Genomic DNA, 12,326 nt, shown 5'->3' with positions numbered 1-12,326 from the left:
GTATGTGTAGTGTATGTGACTATGTGCGTGCGTGTGTGTGTGTGCGTGCATGTGTGTGTGTGTGTGTGTGTGGTGTCTATATGCTTCATTCTGTTGTGTTTTAGAAACCTTATCAGCATGTGGAAGGTTATGATTGGAGACAAACAGCTTGCTAAGATCATATTTGAACAATTACTGGAAGTGTTAGCATTAACGTTACCATATCAAGAGAGAGATTTCAGTGGAACTTTAACAAGAATTGAAACTCATACAGCCAAAGCTGTAAGTTCATTAAGTCAACTTGCTAAAAAAATTTGTGAACATGTGGCTCCTGTATTGCACTAATAGGTGTCACAATCACTATGGTAACATGATTGTGTCACTGGGCCTTGTGTAGGTGACATTAAATGAACTCATTGTTTTGTTTGTAACCACAGGGTGTATTGGTAGAAAAGAAATATATAGTTTCTCAGTTTAGCCGTGCTAAGAGCTAGAAACTAAACAGTTTTGTAATGTAGAGAGATGGGGATTAAATGATTTTGTAACTACTTGCAATGTGAAAGTGCGCACTTGTAGTTACATCCATATTGTCTGTGAAATGTTAGTTGATGTCATTCAATTAATTTAGAAACAATGGGATTACATAAAAATTGTCCATTCTATTTCTTCTGTCTTATCCCATCTACTATTGAATTTGTGTTCTGACCAAAGAATGTTTTTTCAAAGTAGTGCTTGTTTTGCTGTGTACTGGGTTGTGGTAAGGTTTTGGGTAGCATTTGGCTGGTTTTCAGCCACATGTTATGCTCAAGCTTCTTGGTAACAAAGCATTCTTAAGTAAAAGGAAATTAATTGCACTGTCGGTCTCAAATTACATTATTGTTTTTCTAAGGTGTTTTTTAAAACTGCAATGCATTTTTGTCACCCTGTCTTTGAGTGGGAAAAAACACTAACCAAATCATCTTAATCTGCTTGTTATCTTTTCAAAGGCTGGGTGGGAATGTAGGCAGTAGATAGGGTTTGTTCTGATTGGCGGCTACGACAAACGTAACTTCATGGTTTCCACACCAATTGCATAATTGTTACATGAATGTGTGTATTCTCACAGGTTACGGCAGCTCTTTGTGTGTTGGTCAATGTGGAGGAAGTTGAGTCAGTTGTACGAGAAATGTTTCCCAGATTCTTTGCAGACCTGTTACTGAGAATCGGTGTATCTGCTGAATTGCAACTGGCCGACCCAAAAAGGAAACAAAAGCAACCATCTGCAGCTCAGTACGTGACACATAAGAATTTGAATAATGTTCAATACCATTGGGGCTCTGGAAAATCATACTGCATTAAAAAAAAACATGTAAAGTCTTTACTACCATGCTTACCTTTTAAGATGATTTCATTTTTTAAATTAATGCCACCCCTATTTCTCTGTACAAAGTATTTATTATGTAGAAGTCAGAGGATTCCACTAAAATCCCAAGAGATCAGCTGGTGACTTGGTTCTCAGGCAGCTTGCAGTCTAGACAAGTGGTTAAGGAGGAACCATATATTTTTGAAGAATCTAAAACAAATAGAGAAGAGCCTAACAAACAATGAGAGAATATAATTACATATATGCATACAGAGTTGTCTGGATATCACCTGAAATTATTTTAGTAGTTTCTCAGTAAATGCTTCCAGTTGACAGCTTTATTAATTGTTCCAACTGTAACAAAAGTAGATTACCATTACTATTTGGTGATCACTATTCTGTATAGAGGCATCCTTCTTGGCTATCATGTTTATGTCAAAAGGTTTTTAGACTTGTCTACTTGTCTACGTACATTTGTGCTATTGTGATGTTATAATTAGAAGTTAAAAGAGTATTTTTTGAAGCCAGGTGAGATTCTTTGGTGGGCACCTGGTATGCACTTGTATTGTGACGCACACTTTTGTCACTGGTGGACTTTAACCTATAGCCAACTAGTATGGTAAAATGCATCCATTCTGTGTACTGGTTGCTTCCACTGTAACATTATATATTGTGTGAATAGACATCCACACGTTTGCTTCGCATTTTAAACCGTATTAACTACATTATCATGTTAGGCTGGTATAGGTTGCTTGGTTGCGTGATGTATGATTACTGGAGCAGTTAATCACATGTCTAGTCATCTAACTATTTCTTACTACACACTGCAGCTATAGTGCTTGCAAGAACATGCACTTGTGTGGTTTATACCTAGACCATAAACTTCACTAACGTTATGAGTAAACATGCAAGGAATAAACAGGTTTATCATGTTTGCCAAATAGCTTGATAGGGGACACACACATAGTATATATCTTTTAAATAACAAGTGTATTACTAATACCAGTGTTGTTTGTGACTAAATATATTGGTGGTAATGCAGTTGCCTTAACAACAGACAACATTGATGAAAATGTATTAAACTTTCGTACCCTAATACTTGTGTTAATACCAGCAACAAAATATCTGTCTACTAAAAGTATTCCTTCATATGGTCATGTTTATACCTGACAGGTTGTGTGTATGTAAAGTAGTGGTATTGTTAAAGTGTTTGTTATTGGTGTAGATGTGCTGTGGATGCTTTTAAGGAGCTTCTCAAAACAAATGAATGTGAAGTCTTGCTATCAACCATGAGTGAAAATGATGTTGATAACTTGGTGGGAGCAGAGAACACCCTCCCCCATGGAATGTTATTCATCGCCAGGTGCTAGATCTGTATTGAATTCCTTTCAAATACGTATTTGAATTACACATGGGATTTGTAATTTATATTCACTACAATAAATACAAATGTGCCACGTTATAAAGATGTATCATCTTGTACCCAATAAAAGCCTAACTCCATCAGTGCATGAAAACCATGTACAAATTCTTATGTTAAGCTGAACACATCAAATTACCAGTTATATATAGTTATGTCTATTGACATCATATCCTATTATTTAGTATTACCTAATTTTGGAAAGGAATTACCTGTATTGCTGGTTATGTAGACGTATACCCAAATAGTTTGTTAGGAATGTAAATATGTGTGGCCCTATATGTAGCTCTCAGATCACTATGTGGCATTTATGGCTGAATAGTAGATCATTACTGTAAATGGTTATTGGTTGTACCAGTTACTCAATGGTTTAACTTATTCTGGTACCTGTGTTTTGTATGTCTCAATGTTAGGGGAATATCAACGGATAAACCAGACCATGTACCAGCTATAGTAGATGGTTTGCAGTCTTCACTGAGCAGCGTTTATGACGGACACAGAGTAGCAGTTGTTTCATTCTACTCTGAGGTACGTAAGTGTGTGTGTATGTGCTAGTGCCTGCGTGTGCATGTGTACTTGTATGATATCAATCCTATAGGTGTATGCCTTAAATGTATATTGGTACATATATGAACGTTTCTGATACAATAAATTGAAAGAATTAGTTCAGTTGAATAGGCCAATCAGTATCATTTTATAAGTTTATTAGTGAGCTATAGACTTCCACTTAATAGCTACATACAATTATGTAACAAAATTAAGAATGAAACATGGAAGTATTTGAACACTCATCAAGTGTTCTTCAATCATGTTTTAAATAATATACACATTCTGTATTGCATCAAATTTCTACCACTTCTGTTAGTTCCATTTAGTCACTGGTGGTAAGAATCATTACAACATAACATAATAAATACCAAGTTTTAAATAAACATTGAGTCTCAATTATGCATACCTGTATGGTCACAATTTCTAACAGTTCTGTACAGTGAATGGTGAAGTGCAAAAGTGCCCTATATAGCCTTCCTTAAATATGTAAATATTTACAAAACCGATACAAATCACACTCCAGGCAAAATCAAATTAACATAACCAGTGGGTAGCTATATACTATCATATTATCGGTTTTGACTAACTTTGAGGCTGGTTTAAGATCCGTCTTTTCTGGGTGGTGTTCCAAGCTCATATGGCCTTGGTAAGGACTTGGCTTGACAAGAATCAGTGATGCACTGTTGGATGGCCTATTACAGTTGGCCAAATGTTTTCTGTGTTGAAACTGCTGAATGTCAGTCACTACGGAGCCAGTACAGCCCTGTAACCTCGTGTTGGACTTCAATCGAGAGTGCAACACAGGAATGTTGGTCTTGTCCAGGGTCAGGCTTGTATAGTTGCTAGTCTAAGGTAGTGGCCAAGGTAAAAAGTAGCTTGAAAGAAATGAACATGTAGGCCACAATTTGAGGCAATACGATCAGCATGTAACATTATATTATCACGAAGGTTGTTTTTTTATTTTTGTGTGTGTGTCTGTGTGTAGCTGGTAAGCACTCTGAAGTCAGACCAGCTTGAGTTGGCAGAGTTGTTGATGAATAGTCTACTTGGTAGACAAGTGGATAACAGCTATGTGGTAAGAATGTACAGTATTAGAGGACTGGGAAATATGGCTGACATTGAAGGGAATCAGGTAAGAAATATTATTTATTTACAGCATATACATATCCTGTTATTGCACGTTAACATGGATATATTTGTCTGTGTATGTTGGAAAATCATAATAATTAATAACTATTTAAGTGCTTCTTGGCTGTAAGAATGATAAAAATATATTGCACGCCATGTTTGCTCTAAATCATATTTTATTTCTTACTAGATTTTTTTTCTCAATACTAATTATAACATGAAACATGAATAGTTCAGTGAAACCTCGTGGCCCTACTTGACCACAGAAATAGAAACTTTGGTAAACATTACTGAAAACATAACCAACAAACTATCAGCGATCTCTTAACAATTCCTTATGCTCCAGTTTATTGGGTGGAGGCCGTGTTTAACTATGCATGAAGCTGTAGCCAACTAGTTAGATGTATACAAACTTGGGATGTAGCTCCAATTAGCTATATATGTTTCATATAAACAGAAGCTGTGACATGATTTGAGTTAGCAAGGTTCTTCATTTTCACCATTTCTATCTGTTGCATTCCTTGTATGGTTTCATGCCTTAATTTTGCTTGCTCTGAAACACTTTACCACATCAACGAGCACATAAGCGTAAGAACGACAATACCTGGCTATTTTTGTCTCTATAGAGGATACTATTGAGTATATCCACTGAAAATAGATGACCTACACTAGTAAAAGCAGTCATGTAGCTACTGCTTGTAATATTATGCTAATACAGGCTGTATAGCTACCTTACTAGTTTGTGCTTGACTGCTATCTCTTTTCTAACACTATCTGTTATTCAACCTGAACCAGCTAAAACACTTATCACATTGGATTCTATTGTTATTAGGTTGGAAAATTTTCAACTACGGTTTTGTCAGCAATGTTGGCTGGTATGGACGACAAGGAAGACCCTGATGATTTGATAACCATGGAAGCAATGTCAGGGCTAGCAAAAATATTTGAGCAGATAGATGAAAAACATGTCCGACCGATTTTGATCAACATTGCTCTACGAATTAGACCTTGTTTTGAAAAGGTAAATAATAAATTTAAGGGAATGCCATTTAGTTCAGATAATTCATTCTCATATTATGTGCAATCATTAGAAAAATACCTGTAACTTAGCTATGATAACTTGTATGCATTTCAATAACACAGGGCATTGAATACTTAGTGGATAGTCATGTATTCAGAAGGTACATGTACTAGATAGTTACATGCTTGTAAAGCTACTTCTTGTTATAGCTTAGATAATATAGTACAAGTAGGGATTCACAATGGTGACGTCACTGTGGACAGTCCTCGTTACGGGTAGGGCCATATCTCACTAACTATACTTTGTTTCTTCTTGAAGTTACCTTGACAGTTTCCTATTTACTATTAGATTAAGCGAGTGTTATCAAATCACGGCAGTTTGCAGCCAGTTTGTGTCGAAACTTCTTCGCTATGATTGCTCAGTCATGGCACCAATAACTTTTGTGACGTTATTACTAAGGATTGTGACAAGGTACGAGAATTTTTTAAGTAAGTTCCCAATGACTGAAGATTTGTATGAAGGTTATATTTTGTGAGGCGAGGCTTATTCTGAACCCGTAACCAAGACCAAGTCAAACCTGTGACGAGGATTGTCCATACATGAAACCAAGAGTACATCATATTTATATAAATATTATGTACTCTTGACAAAACTGTTAGTTCCTACGGAAATGATGTCACTTTTGTGAATCCCTACTTGTACTATATTATCTATGGTTATAGATACAATGTAGACCACTTGGTAATGTCTAAATAAGAAACTATTTACATGTATTAAGGCTTTTCAACACAAGTGCTGTGGGTCTGCAGAACTTGGTGGTCTTGCAGCCTGTTTAAAGATGTTAAGTATAATGTATGTTTGAAAAGTTGATGAATCCATGACTGTACCTGGGTAGCCTTGAACCTACAGCATCCGATTAACGCTCGAACACTTACAGGAGTCTGCTAGGCAATTGAGATGTTTTCTCTGTGCCATTATGTTAGTTGTGTAATATTTGAGTCTTGCCAAAGTAGATGTCAACTATTAGACAACAAATTGCAAACACTGATGCCCTGAAGTAACTATGTACTTCAACAATCACTGAATAGGAATACTTTCCACACAGCTAATATAGTTATGTTTTATCCACTAGTACTTATATTGTTCAATAGTTCTTATGCAACACTGCACTTCTCCTTCCTTGGGAGAAGCAGACAAACCGCATGAACTTTCCTGTACATGAAATGTAACAGTTCTATTGAACTTGTAAGTGATGATATAGCCACTTGACCTGAACTCTGTTCCAGCTAGTGGATACAGGTGGTGCCCTATTGATGTCAAAAACATTTTAACTCACTAAGAAAAAATTATTTTTAGCTAACACCAATTGAGGTGGTTACTTAATATTAATTAGCATCTATTAATTGGTTGTTATTGCAATGATTATTTCAATGTTTGTTTCAATTTCAGCCAGCTGGAGCTGTAAGAGCAGCTGCCTTTCGGCTGTTTGGTAGCCTATCACGTTTTGGCAAGGGACACTCCAAAGGACCTTTCCTGGAACAAATCCAGACCAACTTTGTCAGTGTATTATTGCATCTAAATGAAGACGAAGAAGAAGTGAAATCAGTAAGTTGTTTTTACGAAATATGTAATGTTTGATTATTCTTCATTTTGTAGGCCTGCAAGACTGCTCTTATCAAACTTGGCCCACTGATGGGTTCGGTAAAAGTCAACGAAATGTTTCAGAAACATCTTGACCCTGATGCTCCATTACTCTATCCTGACTTTCTCAATGATCTCTGCAAGCATGTTGTAAGAGCTGCCTGTTTATCATTAAAATATTCAAGTGAAAATATTTTGAAATAATTTCATAATGTATGGTTTCTGCTGGCTCTTGCATCATTATTCTCAATGCTTGTATCAGCAATCTTCTCATGTAGAGCCAACCAATTAACCTCCTCCTACCAGTTAGTAACTGATTGAGCTGCCTTGTTGAGTATAACTCCTTGACACCCTTCCATTTACCAAACTCTTTCTGATGTCAGTGTATTCTATTTGCTATTGAAAAGTTAAGGAAACCTCTTTAAATAGGATTTGTGTGAATAGGAGAGGTACCTGCCTAACTTAAGCTATTTTGTAGTCTATACTTTCTATATATTAAGATAGTCTGCTTGCGTCTTGTGTGTATGGCTTGACAGGACTGCAGCCAAAGCATTCAATTTGCTACTATTTTAGGTAATTGATTTCAAGGACAAGGTGAACTTCTATGTCATGGGAGCTGTCTCATTCTTTAAGAGCACTTGGTCACGAGTAAAATGCAATGCAGCGTTACTAGTTGGTGAGTTAAGAAGTAACTTTGTTTGTTGTCATGGAAATATAGGTTGTATTGAGTTATTGTCTATATGTTTTGACTTTCGGTGTCAGTTGTTATCAGTGATAGTTTGTTCTGTTTACCAACATGATGTGAGTATACAATCACCCTGTTGCTTTGATAGCTCCTCTTGTACTCATAACAAAGTTAACATGTTGGTGGCATGTATACAAACTTCCTTACACATTCATTTTGTCCTTATTTCTAGTATTGTATCTATGCTATCACCATTTTACTGTAGTATCAGTTGCGTAGTATTTTTTATTTTTTTTGCATCAGATAATTCTCTCAGTAAGGTTTTTAACACCTACCTACAAAAGTAATGAGTGTTGAATAGTAATTTAAAGTGAAAAGTGTTTGCTGCAGTCTGCTAAATGCATTTACTATGGGTTTAATTTAGGCTATATGCTTGGAAACCTGCCTACTGAATACTCCTCGGTGATCTCTAAGGAGCACATCTGTGAAGGTAAATACAGTTAAGATGTTGTCACATTGACTGTGGTTGTTTTGTTTTTCTTGAAACAGCACTAATCCTGCTATTGAAAGATCCTTCTGATGAGGTTAGGATTAGCACGGCTGAAGCAATGAGCCTTTTACATGGATACTAATGTATTTGATGGACGTGTGCAGTTTTATTTTGTAATAATATAATGCGTATAATGTAAGTTATATAAATGACTAATTTACATAGTAACTACGTACATCAATCAATATTGAATTTCTATTTTGTGAAAACAGAATTACTGAATATACATGGCAGTGTGGAACACTAGTATACAAACTTGTTTCACAGTAATAGTATTTGCTGGTTATGATTTATGGCTGCCTGAACATAAAGACGCCAGAACTCTAAATGTAATGGTGTAGTACATGGCCTAATTGTAGTACTCCAAATAAACAGATAGAATGCTAGAACCAAGTTATGTGTCATTGGATGCTTGTGAAACTTTTTCTTACACTGAAAATCAACTTTGTCAAGTCCGATATGCATTTTGTCTGCGTGATTTCCTACTGACCAAAACTTGCTTCGACGAACACCTATTTTGGTTGTAAAATGTCCCCTATTTCAAACGTTGTATTTTTAGTAACATGTCATGCATGTCATTACCTCTGTTCATGTGAGCGATTATGGTAAATGGTTTACCCTCCCATTTTTTAGATTAACTGCAGTTGTAATTGATTGCTGCAAATATGAATAATATATGCATGTAGTACATGCGCACTGTTAAAAATCTATTATTTTAGTGGTGGTATAACTAGAGTATAGTTCAGTCTAGACAGGCTTGATGGCCATTGTTACAGTCTTGAGGGAATGCCAATATCCTCCAACTCCGTACCACACTATACCATCCGCGTCAGTTGCAGAGTAATCGCCATGATAGTATTTGCCATTAAGATTTGTTTCGTGACAGTTTTTGTACCACCAAGCTCCATGGTGCTTCTCTGCACAGTTCTTGGTAGGGTTAACGCCATTGTCATTATCATATGTGGAAAACTTTTGATTATCATGAATTTGTAGTGAGTTTCCTGCTGTACTGCTGGCTCCTATGTAGTTTCCTATTTCTAGTTGATAATCAGTTGCTTCACTGTCAACCTTGAACAAGTTGTATCTTGCTACAAAAGTGACATCATCATGGTCCATCATTGTGATCATAAGCTCATGGCTCTCAGTTTGTGTAATTCGGTGTATGTTCTCCAGGCCCAGCCAAAAGTTGCCATCCATGTTGCCAAAACCTGTCTTGTACTGTTGCCAGTCTCTGTAGAAATCTGTTGTATTATCCTGCCTGTGCTGTATGATAGTCCATCCTCCAGCTGACATGTCACAGCAAACAGTAAATTCCCCTTTGTTGTCAGTTAGTGCTATTCTGTACAACCCAGACTGTGCAGTGCTGTCCTCTTCCAAGATCTCGATACAACACCTCTTGGGTACCTCTGCAAGGCATTAATGCACACTCAACTTACCAGACACATTGTAAAATTTTATACTTACGGTTTTCATTCAATACTTGGCTGGTGACTTGTCGAGATCGCCTGAGTTTAGCGGCCTCCTGTTGTTCCTGTATTTGTAAAGTCAACTCTCGTATTTGCTGTTGCAGTCTCTCCGCCTGGGCTCGTGTAGGTGTTGTAGACACCGCCAAGTCGAATAAGAACACACAGAGTATCGCAATAGTGCTTAATTTGACTCCTTTCATTTCCAATTTGTTGTCAGAGACATTCATAGTGATCCTATAGCTACTTCCAGTTCATATATAGGTGCTTCCCTACAAAAGTGGTCGCGTGATTTATTACATCATTTTGTATCAGTAAACGTCACGTGTCGTCTTTTGACAAGTGCAAACGCTTAATTTGTTATAAATTAGCGTGAAATGGATTTGTAGTTATGCTGTGTACCAGCTGAGCCCCATGCATCATGGAAATGTGCAGCCCACATAGCTAGCTAGTCTACTGTAGCTACATATACCTGTATATTTCTTTCATAGGTAGCTATTTAGCTAAGGAAGTTTATTGCTATCTCTATGAGCCATAGCTTTCCGGCCAAAAAGATTACGTGGAGTTAGCTTGTACTGGAGAGAAGTTATTCACATTGCTAGCTAACAAATAAAAAATATGTTTCAAATTGCAGTGAAGCATGACTGAGGAGGTTCCAGCTATATCTCATCGATTCTCATGCATAACCAACTGCATGTTGTGGCTCCTTTGGTGTGCTCTAAGATTCTCTATACCGTATTTGCAAACTTTACACTGGTCCCTAGTGGAACTAGACAGACGGACAGACAGCTAGCTACGTTACAGGAAGTGTATCTATTTGATCCGGCGTTACATTGACCCATATTAAATAGCTACATAGCTTGAATAAGGCCAAGTGAAGTCTTACATGTGTAGCTAATTCAATGGTCCTTATGATAATTAACAAGCGAATCCTTACAAATATAGATCCCCAATACTACTATTGTAAAGTATAGTGTAACAGTATATTCACAATAATACTATATATAGAATATAGGAAATCAACAGAGGCTTGGTAAAGCCAGTCTATGTGTACACATAGAAACCTAGTACCTTATCTAAGTTTAGTCCAGGACAGTTGGGCGTAGAGCATTGTTAAGTGTATACATCTCTTCAGCAAATATAATTTATCACTCAATTAAAGCATTATCATTACAAACTGATTACATATACAACAGGCATAATAACTATAGTTTCAACATGCAATATACAAAAAGAATTTAAAAAAAATTAAAGTTACCTATTTAGACAGTAGGTTAGCCATACCGAAAGCGACCAAAGTACAATACACAATTGTGTAAGTGCATGATGTATACCTATTATATTACACAGTTTACGTTCATAAAAAGTACATGCTGTAGGTTGAGGTCAGGGAGCACTCAATGAGTCTTGCACATAACTAACTGCTTGGTTTGATCGCCATGGTGATTGTTTTCAGTGAATGCCACCAGCCTGTGGTAGTGAACCACACAATTCCATCTGCAACTGCTGATGGGTTCATTCCATCGTGATCTCCGTAGTCACCAGCATAGTATTTTCCATTGAGATTTGACTCGTGGCAGTCTTTGTACCACCAAGCACCATGATGCTTTACAGCACAATTCTCTGAAGTGTTATCATCATTGTCTTTGTCTGAAGTGGTGAACTTTTGGTTGTCGTGGATGGAAAGAGAATCACCGGCAGCACCAGTGCCAGTGCTCGTGTAGGTTCCAATATCAAGTTGGTAATCGGTAGCAGCACTGTCAACTTTAAAAAGGTCATACTCAGCTGTGAAAGTTGCATCATCATGGTCTACCATTGTTACCAGGAGCTTGTGATTCTCAATCTGAGTGATACGGTGAATCTTCTCCAAACCCAGCCAAAAGTTGCCATCCATTTTGCCAAAGCCAGTCTTGTACTCTTGCCATTCTCTGTAGAAGTCAGTTGCACTGTTCTCTCTCCTCTGGATAATGGTCCATCCTCCTCCACTGGTGGTCATATCGCAGTAGACAGTAAACTCTCCCTTGTTATCAGTGGGTGCTGTCTTGTACAGTCCATCAGCAGCAGTGTTGTCATCATCATAAATCTCCTTGCATGATCTCTTTGGTACTTCTGCAAAGAGGAAGAACATATAAAAATCTTGCACCTAAATCTGTTTTGGCTAATTAAGTAGCTGAGTATCTTAGTACAAAGCACTACAAACCATAGCTATAGTAGCTAGCTAGCTGACTTACGGTTTTCATTCAAGACGTTGCTGGCTGCTCTTCGTGATCTATCGTGTAGTTCGTTCTCTTCCAGCAGGTGTAGTTGGTTTGTGAGCTCCTCCACTCGATGCTCCAATTCTTGGATTGTTTCAGCAGCAGGTACAGGCGCTGATAAGCTGGCTGTCAACAACAAGCAGCAGGTGAAGCAGATGCTAAATACTGTACTCAATTCCATTATAGCCAAACTCAAAATGTCTCGCACTTGAAGAATTCGCAGTTCACTTTAGTTGCTGGATACGCTAACACCACCCTTTTTATAATAATATGGAGAGCGCGCCGCTGTGAAA

General features: G+C 37.2%; 3 protein-coding genes across 3 annotated transcripts in view; 1 reads left to right on the top strand and 2 right to left on the bottom strand.

Annotated features, from left to right (window-relative positions):
* LOC136264316 (maestro heat-like repeat-containing protein family member 1) overlaps positions 1–8,541 on the top strand; it is a 44,050-nt gene extending 35,509 nt beyond the window's left edge. The window contains exons 32-42 of the mRNA XM_066059031.1: positions 105–261; positions 1,085–1,248; positions 2,547–2,684; positions 3,155–3,269; positions 4,276–4,422; positions 5,251–5,439; positions 6,889–7,044; positions 7,096–7,230; positions 7,654–7,756; positions 8,190–8,255; positions 8,315–8,541. Of these exons, the coding sequence (XP_065915103.1) occupies positions 105–261; positions 1,085–1,248; positions 2,547–2,684; positions 3,155–3,269; positions 4,276–4,422; positions 5,251–5,439; positions 6,889–7,044; positions 7,096–7,230; positions 7,654–7,756; positions 8,190–8,255; positions 8,315–8,397 (1,453 nt within the window). The 3' untranslated portion in view covers positions 8,398–8,541. The remainder of the gene's footprint in view (positions 1–104; positions 262–1,084; positions 1,249–2,546; positions 2,685–3,154; positions 3,270–4,275; positions 4,423–5,250; positions 5,440–6,888; positions 7,045–7,095; positions 7,231–7,653; positions 7,757–8,189; positions 8,256–8,314) is intronic.
* A 419-nt stretch (positions 8,542–8,960) lies between these two features.
* LOC136262906 (fibrinogen-like protein 1) lies at positions 8,961–10,048 on the bottom strand. The gene is made up of 2 exons (XM_066057324.1): positions 9,780–10,048; positions 8,961–9,721 (listed from the first exon to the last, which is right to left on the bottom strand). The coding sequence occupies exons 1-2, from the start codon at positions 10,006–10,008 to the stop codon at positions 9,063–9,065; spliced, it is 888 nt and encodes a 295-aa protein (XP_065913396.1). The 5' UTR covers positions 10,009–10,048; the 3' UTR covers positions 8,961–9,062.
* Positions 10,049–10,908: 860 nt separating this feature from the next.
* Positions 10,909–12,287, bottom strand: LOC136262905 (fibrinogen C domain-containing protein 1-B-like). The gene is made up of 2 exons (XM_066057323.1): positions 12,010–12,287; positions 10,909–11,887 (listed from the first exon to the last, which is right to left on the bottom strand). The coding sequence occupies exons 1-2, from the start codon at positions 12,212–12,214 to the stop codon at positions 11,196–11,198; spliced, it is 897 nt and encodes a 298-aa protein (XP_065913395.1). The 5' UTR covers positions 12,215–12,287; the 3' UTR covers positions 10,909–11,195.
* Positions 12,288–12,326: the final 39 nt, after the last annotated feature.

The sequence above is a fragment of the Dysidea avara genome, chromosome 8 (genome assembly GCF_963678975.1).
Source record: "Dysidea avara chromosome 8, odDysAvar1.4, whole genome shotgun sequence".
NCBI classification, from domain to species: Eukaryota; Metazoa; Porifera; class Demospongiae; order Dictyoceratida; family Dysideidae; genus Dysidea; species Dysidea avara.
Note: the sequence above shows the minus strand (reverse complement) of the source record. Positions and strands in the feature narration are given on the sequence as shown.

Bases quoted from the DNA above. Each gene is read 5' to 3' on its own strand.
- LOC136262905 (XM_066057323.1), bottom strand. From the start codon at position 12,214: ATGGAATTGAGTACAGTATTTAGCATCTGCTTCACCTGCTGCTTGTTG. The intron at 11,888-12,009 runs GTAAGTCAGCTA...TCCTCTTTGCAG, and splicing joins CAACGTCTTGAATGAAAACC to AAGTACCAAAGAGATCATGC.
- LOC136262906 (XM_066057324.1), bottom strand. From the start codon at position 10,008: ATGAATGTCTCTGACAACAAATTGGAAATGAAAGGAGTCAAATTAAGC. The intron at 9,722-9,779 runs GTAAGTATAAAA...AATGCCTTGCAG, and splicing joins CCAAGTATTGAATGAAAACC to AGGTACCCAAGAGGTGTTGT.